At 39.5% G+C, this 16610-nt stretch overlaps 1 protein-coding gene across 3 annotated transcripts in view; it reads left to right on the top strand.

Moving 5' to 3' along the window:
* LOC103141443 (rho GTPase-activating protein 6) overlaps window positions 1-16610 on the top strand; it is a 57476-nt gene that overhangs the window by 15189 nt on the left and 25677 nt on the right. The window contains exon 1 of one of the 3 annotated variants that reach the window (XM_007557096.2): window positions 10048-10428. The exons of the other annotated variants lie outside the window; for them this stretch is intronic. Coding sequence (XP_007557158.1) covers window positions 10384-10428 — 45 coding nt within the window. The 5' untranslated portion in view covers window positions 10048-10383. Of the gene's footprint in view, window positions 1-10047; window positions 10429-16610 lie in introns of those variants that run through there. 3 annotated transcript variants of the gene reach the window in all.

Below are 16610 nucleotides of genomic sequence, written 5' to 3'. Positions count from 1 at the left end.
TTTTCAATTTCTCAAGTCGGTCACTAAATCAGAGAACTGGAACCTGTAAATGAGTGGATTTGTTTTGACTAGGACCAGGTAGGTTTGCAGAGTTTAATTTCACATAAACTAGCATCATTCTGTGCCCATATATTTAAATAGAAAACTTAGTTTACATGCTTTTGCTTTAAGGCTTTACGTGCTCAAGTACAAAAAGAAAAAGAAATTCCAGCAACCATTAATTACACCATTAAGGTTAATTTGTGGGTCCCAGGCCGTCTGTGCCAGCCAGCTTTGTGCCAGAGATGGAAAATTGATCGCTCTCCGACACAAGGAGTGATCTCATCTCTGTATCAGCTGCAAAGCTCCAGCTGTTAATCAGTGATTTCATGGTTAAAATGACCCAACCAGTGGAATGGGTGCATGCATGTGCACCGTAGCATGACACGAGGCGCTGGGAGTGTGTGTGGAGCCAACAGGGGAGGCAAGCTTGGATTCCAACCGCATTCCAGAGATAGAAAAAGAGATGAGATGGATCTGTCAACCCCTGCCTCCCGTCCTTTTCTTCTACGTCTTACTTTTTCATTCTTCACCTCTAACCAGTCGCAACATAAATACAAACACTGGGGCTCGTGTTAGGGCTCCTGACAATACTGTCTGGGAAATGAAAACCCTTCTGGGAACACGAAACCTTCCTGTGTGTCGAAGTGAGTTTGCTTGGATGAAAATAAAAAAACTAAAAAAAAAACTTCTTGTTTACATGCGTATTATGACACTGGACAACTATGAATAAGACAAAACACAAGTTTAAACTAAGGGGAGACAAATTTGAAGGATTTATTTTTAGACAGATGCTAAAGGCCTTTCAACAGGAAACAGTTTTGCATGATTTCTAAGCAGTCTAGACCTTGATTTAAATGTTTTCTACATCTAGAAAAGTATATAGAAATGATAAATGATACCCTTTTCTTATCTCCAGATTTTATTCCCTGCCCCTTTGTCTGAACGTGGTGTCCTCCTTTCTTTCCTTTTGCCCTTCTTTTCTTGTGTCCTCCCTCCCTCACTCGGGTTCTTTCTTCCTTTCCTTTCTCATCTCCAACCTCTCTCCCTTCTCCATATCCTTCTTACTTTCTTTCTTTCTTCCCACGTTCAATATTTAACTAATCGTCGCTTCAAACTAGCAAGAAAGTTGCACAACAGCAGCTGGGGCATTTTGCATTATTTTCATGGAAGTTTGTTGATGTTTATTGATGTTGCTAAAAGTGAAATTTTTACAACTGTTTTTACCTGTGGTGCATATAAAAACACCACTTTTTGTATTTTAAAAACCATATCAGTTTCACACTATAGCGCCGCTTTCCTTTGTGAGCAGAGCATTCCTAGAAGGCCGCTGTATTTATACTGCAGACTAAATATTTATCGTATGAGCCGAGAAGAACTGCTCATTCTGCCTTTGGTAAAGCTTTGATTCACTGCAGAACAGGTGACCACATGCTGCACAGACCACACATAACCCACATGTGATGTTTACGCAGTTATGCAAACAATCTCTGCTGTACATGTGGTGCGCTGGCAGCGTCTGCGTATGCACAGGCACGAAGGCTCGTACAGCAATAAAACGATATTGAACAGACCACATCAACAGAAATGATCCCACTTCCACGAGTTTCATTTATGCGAGATATGTTCAATTAATTTGATTATTATTGAACATCCCATTAATTTTGGAAAGTTTTTCACCAAGTGAAACCCAATATACATGCAATTATACACAGATGGTTGTTTGAAAGCCTTATTTCTGAATTATGGTGATTTAAAAAAAATAATAAAAACATGGCATTTAAAATTAGAGTAACATATCAGAGCAATAAAAAAATCTATTTAAAGAGATACAGGCTTAATGAGAAGTCTAATACCTGCTTGAAGGTTTTTATTTTCAAAAGGTATTTTATTGTTTTGATCCAATAACTACCAAATTCAAATGAACAAACCAACACAGTACGACAGGGTGGACAGCAACCTACTGTTAACTCTACATCATCATCCAGAAACAACTAAAAATTCACGAGAGAAGCTGATTTGCATATGGAATAAAAGTGCAATTGTGAGCAGCCCAGGCTGATTCGATTATCATAGGAAACGAGTGTAACAATACAGGCAGTTGAATCTGTTTATTTACCTGACCTTGCTGTCATACGTGGGGCTTGATTCAATTTGAAAAGAGGGAAGAAAACATAATCAAGCAGGAAACGGGGCTCAACAAAATGTCTATGAACAAGTGCTAGATCGGTTAATTTCCTAAAATTTAATTGCAAAATAATCAAAAGATTTGAAACAAGATAACATTATGGTAACAAGAAATGAAAAGATGTCAGAAAGGTTATCCAAATGCTTAGAAGTTATCTTTAAAGTTGCTACAAAATGTAAGGGGACAGAGTTGAACCGAGTGTCCTGCTTGTTAAACATGTTCAAACTCGTTCGAGTTTGAACAGCCATAAAAACACCTCAAACAAATCACAATGGCAGATTCCTAAATACAAAAGACTAGGTAGGAACACACACTTACAGACGTAAGAAATGTTAGGACAGTTTTTTCCAGGAGAAATGCTTTCCCTCTTCTTGAGAAGGCTGAGCCAGCAAAACTTGCGTCACATCGCGCAATATTTTATGCCGCGAGTCACGCTATTACAAACCTGACCCGGGTATTTACTCATGAGACCTTCCACTCAGCGTCAGGCAGAATGATCAGTGCAAAGGAAGAAGGTACAATGCAAAAAGTTACGCCAGAGCAAGAGTAAAATCCTTCGACTCAAAACTTCTGCCACAATGAATGGTTAATATTTGAATTTTTTGGAAGACTACTTAAAAAAAAGTAAATATTTCTGTGATTGACCAACACAACACAAAACTGAACACTTTGTCCAGGCACTGTGATATATCAAATGTGAAACACGTCATTAGTTCCCTATGAGGCATTAAAACACACTCGACTGCTGAAGGGAGAATGCAAACCCGTGTGTCATAACGCGTGGCGTCATCAAAATCCACAGCATTGTTACTGTGGCGTCCAGAGCAGCAGGCGAGCTGAGACACCATGGCAACTGTTGATGCAGAAGACGGTAAGGAGGCGTAGGAGGTTGATAACAGTGGGTAGTAGTGTGTGTGCGTGTGTGTGTGTGTGCGTGTGTGTGTGTCAATGTGGAGTGGCTGAAGCTGAGAGACTAAATATGTTTATTAGAAAAAAAAACAACTCAGCCTGAATTAAACAGACACTGATGCCATTCAGTCACACCCGAGCAATTGGGTTGTGTTTTTGTAAAGCACCTGGGTCCCGTATGAATGCTTCCCTTTCTAATTATATCCATAGAAATGATGCATGTTGATCATAACAAAGGTAAAATATAATTAAAAAGCACAAAATATAACAAAAAAATCTTTCAGTTAAACACCTCATAATTCAAATTTTGTTGAATTTCTTTGCCATTTTGATGCTCGGAACTTCAGAAAGTTTTTTGTTTTTTTTTTCACCATGTTCCTAATCAATAAAGACAAATTTACATCTGTAGAGAACTGATTTAAACGCTGATTTAAATGAAGCGTATCGAAGCAGAGCAACGTTCTCTGCCCCTAAAAGACCGGAATCAGACACCACAGCTCATGTCAGCTGAACCCCTTATGGAAAACTGACGCAGCATTATTTGTGGATTCACAGGAAGAAATCTGTCAACAAATCAGCAAGGAAAAAAAAAGAAAAAAAAAAAGCTGACATGAAAGTATGCGTCAGCTGTGACAGAGGGGTGGAAGGTCACACGAGCAGATAACGGCATCAGCAGTCAGGAAACTACCTCCAACCCACCCTGGTCAGGCAGTCCGAGCAAGTTCACTTAGACAGCAGAGTGCAAGATGCTAAATGAAGCCAAGAAAAACCATAAAATAAGAAAGCGTGTGCTTATATCTGTCAGTCAGCAATGATTTGGGCATTGTGTCTTTGGTAGCTGTTGGTGCAACATGTTTCATCAAGTCCAAACTCAGCTCAGTTTTCTACCAGAAAAACTTAGTTAGCGCCTAGCGGGCTTGACTGGCCAGGAAATGTACCAGACCTCAACCCCACAAATGTAAGGTTTGGAGAGTCAGACTCTGATGGATTTTAAAAGCAGTGGGCTAGAAAGCAAAAAATAAACTAACAATTAAATAAATGTTCAAACTCCTTGAAGCTGTTTAACAGATCTAAGGCTTCCAAGTTCGTCTATCCGGGGTTGCCAGTACACAAGCCGGCTAATTTATAGGCATGGCCTTTTCCCTGGAGACCCTTGGTGCCACTGAACTCATTTAGACTTTTATTCATAGCACAACAAGCCTTTAAATAGGATCTTATTGAAGATTTCAACAGCTTACATCACAACCATTCAAAATGTTTACACAGTGTCAAGGAGATCCATAAAGAAGACATTTTCTTCCTGTTTTCACGTTTTTGATGCAGTTGAATGGATTGCTAATCCGGACTGGAGGATGCAGAAGCTGTCTGGTTGCTCTCTGTTGCCTATTTTCATTTGTGGTATTGATTTTTAATTTATTTATGTTTTTTTTGTTTGTTTTTTTGCATGTTGGCACATGCAGCAAAAACACTAAAGCATGAACTCTAAACCACTGAGTGTCTCTCAGAAAATGTTGGTTAACTTTTTAAAATTCAATTTGCATCCAAGCAAGTTTTATCTCCATCCACTTGTTGCATTTCCATTGCATTGCATGATTTCATCAACCTAAAGCCTGCAGCAATCAAACCTTTCAGGCTGGATATGCAGGTGCTTTATTGTAAAAAAGAGTCATGCTGCATTTAACAAGTCGTCTGCAGGTAGGGGCTGAATAAGGCTGATTTAATGGAGATAAGAAGGAGACGAGAGCTAAATAGAAACAAAGGACTAACATCCAACATTCTCTGAGCATCCTCCTCTTTCCTTTTTCTCCGTCTTTTGGTTTTCAGGACTGAGCTTAAAGATTTAGGACAAGTAGGTTGGCTTGTTGATGGAAGCATCCAGATTGAATCCAGACCCATGCCGTTGTCACTTAGTACGCGCATGATTGTGTGTCCTGGATTTGGAGGACGCTCAGAGATTCGACTACAGAAGGGGTGGGGGGGAATTATCTCTCTTAGGCAAGTGTTATCTCACATTTTACTGTGGTTTTAGAACAAAAAAATGTTTTCTTTTTTTTTGCCATATTTGTTTTTATATGCTTGGATACCCCGTTTACCCCCCACCTCCCCCAAGTTAACTCTCGAGCATACGTCTGTCGTTTTCCTCTTTTTCTTCGGCACACACAGACACAAGCACGCATTCTCCAGTTCTGAGGTCATCACCCTGAGCTGCTTTGTGCAGCTCCTGCTGTAAATTCGTTTACATACACTCTCTTCTCTTTACCAGCCACTCTCCTCTTCCATTTTGCTCCTTTTTTTCTTTCAAAACACTTTGTAGGATTGTCTTGTAAAAATGAAGGTCAAAGTGCAACATCAGAGAGAACAAGATAAACACCCCAATGCGATGGAAAACAATCTATTGCGATGTTGTAGTTCTCATCTACTATTTTAAGTGAGCAGAAAACAAAAACAGACTAATAACAGAACTGACCAAAGTAACGGCTTGTTTTATGTATTTCTCAATGTACAGTAAATCTATAGAGGTCAAAATCGTTGTTTGGCCACACAATCCTGGCCTCTAAAGCTGATTCTGAAAAAAAACAAAAAACGCCTCATGACAAAAAAAAGACCTAAAAAATAAATTGGGAAATAAAGTCACAGTTTTCCGAACTCAGATTAAACACGACAAATAAGCTCGAGTACATTTGCTAGAATTTTTAACAACTTTCCCTCCAGATTAACTCCTGCTGGTTTATCTTTGATGGCCAACAATTTTTCAAAAGATCACACCGCAACTTTATGAAAATGGAATCCACACTCTTTCACCTTCATCTATTTTTTTCATTATGTAACAGGATTTATCAATAGTCAGTCCTTATACAGCGAGCATGTGTACGAAAAACTAGATTAAAGAGTAACTTAAACCTGGATTTTTAACCTATATATGCTCAATCACTGAAAAACCCAGAACTTGGAAAACTCTATTAAAATAATAATAAAAATATATCACTCAAACTAGTAGTTTCCTGAGCTGCAGATGTATTACTGTATAAGTAAGTGATTCACATAGTTGGAAATCAGATTACTTGAAAATCTTCATGTCTTTCTTCGACTCTGTACTTGGAGATTTCGGCCATCATCCTCGAAAAGTCAGCCATGGTTGCAAATCCTTAGGCTTGCAACAGCTTGTTTAGTGTTTAATAAACAAATCAAAGGCCTGCACAGATTTTTCTCTGTCATTTACTGGTCCGGCTTAAACCACTTTAGCAAAAATACTTTCCGCCTAATGGAGTGATTTCACAATTCAGGCATCTCGCTTTTGGAAGGATGCTGCACCTTCCAAGTAAACGGCCTCATAAAGCCATATAAGATTTCTCTCTGGTGTGGTCGGCTGAGCTCATAATTCTCATTAAACATTATTGGCAAAGTGAAAATGTGGACTTGAAGGAGCTGATTTTAGCATCACTGGCAGTGCGAACCTGTTGCACCATTACTTCTCCTCCACGCTTTAAATAGACTTGGCAATTATTGCTTTTGGCAGCTTTATTAACTACTCACTTTGTCATGTCCTCCAAGGCCGGAGGCTTATGCAACAATGGTTGCTGCTTTGTGCAGCAGACAACAAAAGAGGGTTTGCATATGAAACTCAGTTCATGGCTGCAGCTCAGCAGCGATGTGCCGAGCCAGATGCAAATCTGAACCACAGTACTCAGATGCTGGCTGATCCAGGCAAAGGGAAGAGTTGATTGGGATTTTAGACACCTATGCATGTCCCTTATTAGTACCTTTATAGATTTCTGCAACCTTGAAATTGAGCTGTTAAACATAACGCTTTTAAAGTGGTACATATTATTCTAGCTACTAATTTCCAAACCATTTCAATAGATTCTGGAGATTAAAATTGGACAAATTGTCAAGTCAAAATTGTAAAAAGCATTTTCCCTGAAAGTCCACACGGGTTGCACCCAAATAATTTTGTTTAGAAGTCTTCTGATTTGAGTTCTTCATCAGCCTTAAATTCGTCTTTAGACCATTTAACTGATATTAAACTGGAATTTTAGCAACCCCATTGCAAGACGTATACTCCTGTGCACCACATCTGTCATTGTTTAATATTAAGTCTGCTGAGAAAAAGTATTTACCCCTTTCAAAGATTTCCTCTGGTTTTGTTTTTGGCTCCTTTCTCACACCTAAATATTTCTGATCAGCAAGCAAACTTTAATCTAAAACAAAAATGATCAAAGTAAATAACAGTTATTAAGAGAAAAGAAGACAAAACGATGCAAATGGAACTACATCTGTGTGGGAAAAGTAATCAGGCCAACAGAACCAAGAAATGATTCAAAGAAATTATTTAAACAGAAGCTACCTCACAGCATGACGTAGGCTGAGATGTCAAAAATTAACACGATACGAGACAAGCAATTCCCTTCCTAGCTACATGATAAGTTGACTAATATTAAGGAAGAAATTAAGAACTTGGAGAAGAAATATATGCTTACAAAAATAAAAGCTATGGCAAATATTTAAAAAGTATAATTGCAGTGGTACTTATGAGGAAGGAAGGCGGTTTTTTGTATCACAATGTGGATTTTAAAAACCATTGACAGTGACATAGCATGTTCAAAATTATTTTTCATGCTTAGGAAATTTTAATTTTTCGCCAACACCACTAAACCTGATGTCTATTAACTGTGGGAGAAATCTGGAGTACCTGGTGAAAATCTGCGCAAACGTGTGGAAAGAGCCGCAAAGTCCTACATTTGGGATCTTTCTGATGGGCTGGAAATTTATGGGGGGGAAAAAAAAAAGTAGCCCTGGCACCGCGTTTGCAATCGCCGTGGAGATCATCGATACTTAGCGCGGTAATTAAAATGTCGTTTTCTCAAAACAAATTGTAGAGGCAGGAAGAAAACTATTTGGGATTTGGATCCGACATTGTTTTGATTGGTGAGTAATTTGTTTAGTCAGTGTTGTAAGGCACAAGCCAAATTGCTTGCAGCTGTTGATCAAATATCTAAAACCAAACCAAAGTGGAAAATCATTGCACTTCTATCTTGAAGAGCCAAAGTCGACTGGAAAGTATTTGCAGCCCTTGCAGATTTCTTGCATGTTATCTCAGTCCAAATCAAGCATATGCATATTATAAATACAGTGTCTTGCTAACATAAGCGTCTCTTTTGTGGGAATTTTATGTTAGGCAAACACAACTAGTACCTAGTTGTGTAGTGGAAAAACAGATGATTACATACAAATCTTAAAAGTGTGGTTAGTATTTGTATTCAGCCTATTTTATTGTAATCCCCCTAAATAAAGTGCAATGCAACCACAGCCATTCAAAGGTTATGCTTGTAATGTGGCAAGAAAATGTCACAGACTGACTAAAACAAATGAAAAAAAAATAGCACAAATGTTATTTATTACAGGGATAATAATAAAAAACAAAATATTTGTTTTGATTATCCACATTTTTAGCCACTTTTTGCTCCAGTTCTAAACTTGCAGCTTTCTAAACCTCATTTAGGCGAGATCTGATAAGCCTCTGCTTTAGAAAAACAGGTTTTCTTTCTCTGCTAACACTGCAAGTGTTTTCATGATGCCAGTGTGAGATACACACACACTCCCCAACAATACACCACAGCAGCTACTTTACAGCAGAGTCAGTCCTCTGGAGTCTGTTATCTCACAATAAGCATCCCTTTTAACTTTTAACTCTGGATTCTTCAAATGGTTTTCTACCCAATCTGATAAGCAGGGAAGGAGGACTCTGCCTTTTGGAGCTCGCTGGCCCATTCACACATTCGGTAGATTGAATTAAAAGCGTAAGAACCTGGTGTCCTGCTTCGGAAAGAGAAGTGGAGGTGGTGGGGGGTGGAGGAGGACAACTGAAGAAAGCAGATGGTTTTCATTAACTCAAGTGTGTGTGCCTTTATGTGTGTGTGAGTGTGAGGCTAGCTCATTTCTCAGCAGTCATATCCCCGATGAAATCAACTTCTGTTTCTTTTTCTTTAATGAGACTGGATGCAAGTGGAGTATTTAGAAATAGATTGCCCAACGCCGGTTCAACATTAAGTATTACACAAGGACGGATGAGTCAAAGTGGCCGATTTTAAGAGTGTATTTGAAAGAGGGGGAAGCTAATAAACAACAGCGACGGCTGATAATTACATCTGAAGCGTCTCACTCCAGCTCGGCTCCGCAGAGTGCCTGCTTCGGCTTTATTTACTCCCATTTATTTCCCACAACCATCCGACCCCAGCAAGCTATTTACACCTTCAGAAAAGAGGTTGGCAAAAAAAAGTCTTTTCCACTTGAGTTAATTCTAAACACAGCAGCTTCTCCCTGCAGAGTGAACTCCTGCACAATAAGCAGCCTTCCTGCGTGGGGTTCTCTGCAGTCCAATCTTATCATGTGCAGAGCCCCATTTGTGGGTCAGTGACATGAAAACATTTGAGCAGTCCTGCTGCTGATAATCGAGAGACTCCTTCCATGGCTGACCCTCCTCCTCCAGTGCCCCGCCCATCATTCTCTTCTCCCGTTTGGGATTTTTGGAGGAGCGCAATGAAATAATACGGGAAAAAGACGTACCCACCTTCAAAATAAAAGCATATTAACAAATGTGGAAATTTAGAGAAACGATCCTAACGTTTTTCGTCATGAAAACATCAAATGCAGGGACTTTAACTTCATAATTGATAATGAATCAGTATAAGCATGTGCAGCTTGGGTAGCATTATGCACACAGTGAAAACTGCTTTAACAATGTTATTGTTTGAAGTGTGCAAGTTAAAATAAAAAAGTCCTAAGACGATGAGTTTGTTTTGCAAAAAAATGGGGAAAAATAGATGTCTACCTACAAATTACATTTTATTTTGAAAGGTTCTACCGGAAGTTGTTTTCGTAACGATGCTGACTTAACTCTACAGTCACTCTCCTCTGCTCCGGTGCAGCATCTGCCTTCAGAATCCGCGGGGCGCGCAGTATGGATCCGTTACGCATTACGCACCGCGGTGTCCTATTTGGCACAGTCGGTTTCCTTACGCGCGTTTCTTAGTGCATTTTTAAGACATCCGTGCTGTGAAAAAGACACTCCTAAAGTTCGACCTCCGGTTGCATTGGAAACAGAAGAGGGAGAAGACAAGTGATTCTCGGATACTTTTTTGTTTTGTTTTATTTTGCCAAAAGCGCAGCAATCTTGTTTCCTGGACTTCGGATGTAATTTATTCTCCGCTAGATTTTTGGTCTCTGCTTTATATGGAAATTTACTGTTGATGATGGGAGACTCTGTGTTCCTGGACAGGCAGCACTCGTATCTTGTAAGTAGTCAGCTGAATACATTGTAATGTCTCAACTTTCCCTGAGCGCATTCATCCCGTTGTCTGACAGCGCGCGTGTGTGAGTGTAACACTGTTGCTTGAACCCTTAAGGCGTTGTGTGTGTGTGTGTGCCAAAAGCAATGCAAATTTAGAGTTGTTTTTCTTTTTTTGAGAAACAGTTTCACTTTTTTTTTAATCAAAACCTGGAATTTATTACTTTGACGATTATTACTTAAAAACAAGTCAAAACGAACTTCCTCTTAAACTGCCAGTGAAACCAACATGCAAAAACTTCCTGTGACTGAACATCTTAAGTTTAAGTATGCTTTCAGAGGAGGCGCAGACCTCACGTTTCCTGTTTTTTTCCTTTCTTTCTTTTTTTTATTTTTTACGTTTCAGAAAAGATGAAGCAACTTGTGAGCACAGTGCAGGGCTGTGCAGAGAAACAGGTGTTGTGTTACATGCTACACCCTCTCAAAGCTCGGCTGTAAAGGGATGAAGGCAAAACACGCAGATATGGTTCAAGGCTTTGAGGACGCATGAGGGTTATTGTGAGAACCTGCTTCAAACTGAAACACACAGCACTTCTCAGATGCTCGGAGTTGACTATTTAGCATATTTGTGGCAAAGATTAGAAAGGCCAAGGTTGTGAGAAACACAGCAGGTGGTTCTCAGAACAGGTTCATTTTAAATGTGGAGTTGGTTTAATCAGTTGCTGTTTTTCATGTGGGATTTGTGGTTCATTGCCCAGGGCGGCAACGCTTTAGGGGAGCCGAATTTTAAAGAAGTTAAAGTCAGTTGCACCCAGAATCAGTTTTATATGTGCATATTGTGTAATCAGTATAGCAATGGTGTATCTGACTTGTTTTGGTGCCAACTGATACTTCAAAATATAATGGCAACATGCCTTAAATGCTTTCTGCAGTACATCGCAAAATCACCACCATACACCATAGGATAGCTAATGAAAAAAGAAAAAGAAGCTTACTTCAAAGTTTTAAAAGGAACCTAATGGTATTTCATAATTTCTAGCTCAATATCTATAATACTTCACCTGATCAAACCAAATCTGGGTTTGTTCTACAGGACACAGATATTATATTAAACACAGTGAGATGTCATAAAACCAAGCATAGCCACTGATTTATACATAGCCACACAAAGTGTGTTTTATTGTCCTCCCTTTCTTATCCCCGTCATCCCACCTCCCTCCCCAGTGGTGAGGGATCCGAAACGGACTGCTCCAGTGGTCTGTCGGATCTTTATGAGCAATGTTTCTGTGGCTGGAAGTCCCCCATAAAACATCAAGCACCGATTGGGAAACAATATGATTTTTCTTTGGCTTTCCAGGCACAATGTTGTGGTTTGAATTAGGGCTTTGTAGCTGGGCTGAGTGGTGTGGAAGCTCTGCCACGCTGCCCACAGTAATGACTCCTAAAATCCAACACAAGCCTTTTCTCAATGTAATTGTCAGCTATGCTGCATGTCATCATCCTTAGGAGATTATATTTGATGCGTGTTTGGATGTGCCTTTGTTGGACTGAGATTCTTTCCTCCTCTTGTCAGCCCAATAAAACACTGAGGGAACCCTTGTAGAAAGCTACCTGATAAGTCCTAATAGGAGTGGCATTTTGAATAAAAAAGCAGACTAGTAGGAGAAGATACAGTGATTTATTGGCCTAAAATTAATTATTCACCTGTGTTATCGCATCACCTGTGTTGCGCTAATCTCCTCTTAGCACAACAGAAACCAAGAATCAAATACAGATTAGTTAGATTAAGCGTGTCATGTAACCCCATAAAGTTACAACTCGGAAAACTCTACCAACTTGTATGTTTTGATCAAGATTTGGGAACTATGGAGGTTCAAGATCCCAGTTTTACGTCATCTAAGCTTAGTGATGTAGGAAATATTGTCCACACCTAAAATGCCTTTGGTCGATTTAAGACACTCCCATTTCCAACTCTGATCGCCACAGCATCATAAAAGCTCTTCACCAAAACGTTTCTGTGCCTCTACTTGTGTGTGTAGTTGAGCTAGCTAAATTGAATTAGTCAATCTAGATCAGCTGAGCAGGTAAACTGTTTGCTCACCCCTCTAGATTATCATCATCATCGGCAGATAGCCTCTAATGAATGTAATCAGGCAAATTGCAGTCTACCCCTTTGCGCTCGGTGGAAAATTCAAACCACATGAGCAGTTAATCGCATTTATTGTTTTTGGTAAAAGGTGTGTATTCAATTCCGTCTGTTTGTCCCATAAAATTTGATTTTCCAATAACACTAAAGACAACAGTGGGCTTTACGCTCCAAATATATAATTTCAAACCAGAGGCTGTAGAGGTCGCGTGCACCCGGGGATGCTTTGCTGTCTAGCTGTCGGGTTGTGACAGAGAAATTAACGAACAAGGAAGTTTAAAGAAAGCCAAGCCTGGAGAGCAGCCAGTCCACACTGATGGTATGCCAATAGTCAAATCAAGGCTGCCTTTGTCTTGAATCCTTGCTCTTTGTTTGCAAGTGTTGGCAGTTTGTTACAAGTTGCATGCTCTATCGAAAGACTGTCATTTAGACAAAGGATTTGTGAGAGAGCTTGTTCTTTCGCGTAGAACAGCAGCATCTTCAGGGGCTCAAATAGCTGACGGAATCATTTTCTTCTGCACCCGTAACATTTTGCTACGTCACAATGACTATTTTTTAAGTAATTTATTGGAATTTTGTGTTCCAGAGCAGTGCAAAGTCTTGCATAAATTTGTGTCCTCAGGGCCTAATGTCTATGCATGTTTTAGATGTGCCTCTGCTCGAGTACACCTGATGGATAGGATTGCAATGCCATACCAAGAAGCCTTGTAATCACTCGTTTATTTTAGTCAGGTATGTGGTTGCAGGGAATCATCTAAAACCTGCTGAACAATATAGTTCCTGAGGACAGGTACTGAAAACTACTGGTTTAGATTGATTCATATTCATAGAATGGTTTTTATTTGTAAAAAATAAATAAATTTTGATGAGTCCCGTTTGGACTCATCAAAATTAAGGACTAGTCTGGGTTTCATAATTACATTGGTTTGTAACTATGTAACACAATCTATAGATGTTCAAGAGGTAACACAATTTGTGCAAGTAGGGTGTCCCCCCCCCCAATTTCCATCCGAGTGTCACTTTTCCAAGAATTTCAATTTGTTCCTTTTCCTGCTCGGTAATGCCAAGAGCAAACATGTTTCAGCACACCATTTTCTGCTTACCTGATGATGTGTGACGACCTTCTAGCAGCGGTTACAAGTGTTTGCTTTACTCCCGTGCCACTCCCAGTACAAACAACTTGGGCCCAAAAAAGCCTACAATGCGTTGCCTCATAAACCGTCAATTAGATTTAACTGAATAAGTAAATCTTGTCTAATTTAAGGTTGTAAAAGACAAAAAAAGGAACAAACTTGGGTGAATCAACAGCACATGTGGGCCTCTAGTCATCTGCAGACTAAGTTTATTTACATTGATTACATGTTTTCCGAAGCACACCCCGACCCAGGAGGAGAGCTTAGCAGGAGTGGACATTTTCTCCACAGGGGTGCAGTTATTTGGAATGTGTATGCTGAAAGAAAGCTTAGCTTCAAGTACAATCTCCTCTTAGTTCTACTTTTGGGAATGGAACCCCTTTTGCAGACACCAATAACGTCTTGTTGAGAGTTTATGTGTGCCATTTGTTAAGGAAAAACGCTAACCAACCTGGTAAATTGTGAAAATAAATCTAAAGCCGTTGGTACCTTCTCTGGTGGCAGCAACTACCCTCTGCTGTTTTTGCTACACTGTAGGCCTGTCACGATAACACATTTTGCTGAGCGATTAATTGTCGAAAAAATTATTGCAATAAACGATAATATTGCTTCAAGACCTTTTGACACTGATTTAATAGAAATGACTAATAATGCCTGCCATTTCCTGCCATAGATAGATACACTTTATTTTCAAAAGAACACATAACACTGGAACTAATAAACTAAATAAACAAAACCAAAAACAAAAATAAAATGGATTCTCAGTCTCCATTAATAAAAACTGTACTTGAATAAAAACTAAACAACATAAAGCCAAAGTGGAAATAAATACTGCATTCAACCAAAGGAGTGCAGATATGAAGTCTGTATACTATATTGGCCTTCAGTAATCACTAGATTTAAATAGAGAAGATGGGCACATCTCACTACTTACTGCAGTAGTTCATACTACACGGGTTTTTGCCCCTATTTTCCCCTTACAACAATCTTAGATCGTTGGCCGATCTAAGATTGTCGCTGGTGATTTCGTAAACGATCATTCTGCAGTGTGTGGTGAGTTACGGTAGATAGTCGTGGCTGCTCCGATCTAAATCAGGGATTTTCCCCGACTGGGAGCGTAAAGCTGAATGTGACAGGTAGCCAATCAGAATGCGCAGATTCTCCTCCTGCTTTCTGAGGGGAAATTACGGAGGGGAATCCCAAACAGCTGACAAGGCGCAACCCTTAGTCCAGCGGACATCGGAGATGATATGTGATAACATTAATGTTTATTCAACATTTCGTGCAAAGAATATAGAAAGGACAAGGAGAGGAGTTGGAGCCAAATTGCTACTGCAGTTGATAAACCCGGTAACTTTTCAGCTGTTCTTCGTTAATGTGACATAAATAGGTTATAATGATTTTCAACCACATGCGTCACAAGTAGATTCTAGTAAAGCATTGATTAATGCCTGATTTTAAAATTAGTTAACTGGACTTGCAGCCATTATTTTGTGCCCATGTGACTGGACACCACACGGCACGATCGAACCTGATTGAATCGTTATATCTAGGATTTCTGTCGGCTAATGTGTCGCTCAGGTTTTGAAAATGGGCCGACAACTTGAGTAGTGTGAGCTGGACATTACACTAAAAAAATGAGGAAGGGAGGGTCAGTGGAGAACACCGGAGTTGAGCCTTTTTTCATTCAGTGTCGGCAAGAGAAAGAATTAAAGGCAGGAAGAGACAATAAAGCCGATAATTAAAATGAGGTCGATAGGTTTAATTTATCGTGCGATTAATTGATTTATCGTTTATCACGACAGGCCTATTCCACTGGACAANTGGCAGCAACTACCCTCTGCTGTTTTTGCTCCACTGTAGGCCTGTCACGATAACACATTTTGCTGAGCGATTGTCGAAAAAATTATTGCGATAAACGATAATATTGCTTCAAGACCTTTTGACACTGATTTAATGGAAATGACGTAATAATGCATGCTATTTCCTGCCATAGATAGATACACTTTATGTTCAAAAGAACACATAACACTGGAACTAATAAACTAAATAAAACAACCAAAAACAAAAACAAAAAGGATTTTCAGTCTCCATTAACAAAAAAAGTACTTGAATAAAAACTAAACAACATAAAGCCAAAGTGGAAATAAATACTGCATTCAACCAAAAGAGTGCAGATTATGAAGTCTGTATACTATATTGCCCTTTAGCAATCACTAGATTTAAATAGAGAAGATGAGCACATCGGACTACCTAATGCAGTAGTTCATACTACACGGGTTTTTGTCCCTATTTTCCCCTTACAACAATCTTAGATTGTTGGCCGATCTAAAATTGTCGCTGGTGATTTCGTAACCGATCATCCTGCAGTGTGTGGTGAGTTACGGTAGATCGTCGTGGCCGCTCCGATCTAAATCAGGGGTTTTCCCCGACTGGGAGAGTAAAGCTGAATGTGACAGGTAGCCAATCAGAATGCGCAGATTCTCCTCCTGCTGCTTTCTGAGGGGAAATTACGGAGGGGAATCCCATTCAGCTGACACGGCGCAACCCGAAGTCCAGCGGACATTGGAGATGATATATGATAACAACATTAATGTTTATTCAACATTTCGTGCAAAGAATATAGAAAGGACAAGAAGAGGAGTTGGAGCCAAATTGCTACTGCAGTTGATAAACCTGGTAACATTGCAGCTGTTCTTCGTTAACGTGACATAAATAGGTTATAATGATTTTCAGCCACATACGTCACAGGTAGATTCTAGTAAAGCATTGATTAATACCTGATTTTAAAATTAGTTAACTGGACTTGCAGCCATTATTTTGTGCCCATGTGACTGGACACCACACAGCACGATCGAACCTTATTGAATCGTTATACCTAGGATTTCTGTCGGCTAAAGTGTGGTCTCA

The sequence above is a fragment of the Poecilia formosa genome, unplaced genomic scaffold, assembly GCF_000485575.1.
Source record: "Poecilia formosa unplaced genomic scaffold, Poecilia_formosa-5.1.2 Scaffold83, whole genome shotgun sequence".
NCBI lineage: Eukaryota > Metazoa > Chordata > Actinopteri > Cyprinodontiformes > Poeciliidae > Poecilia > Poecilia formosa.
Note: the sequence above shows the minus strand (reverse complement) of the source record. Positions and strands in the feature narration are given on the sequence as shown.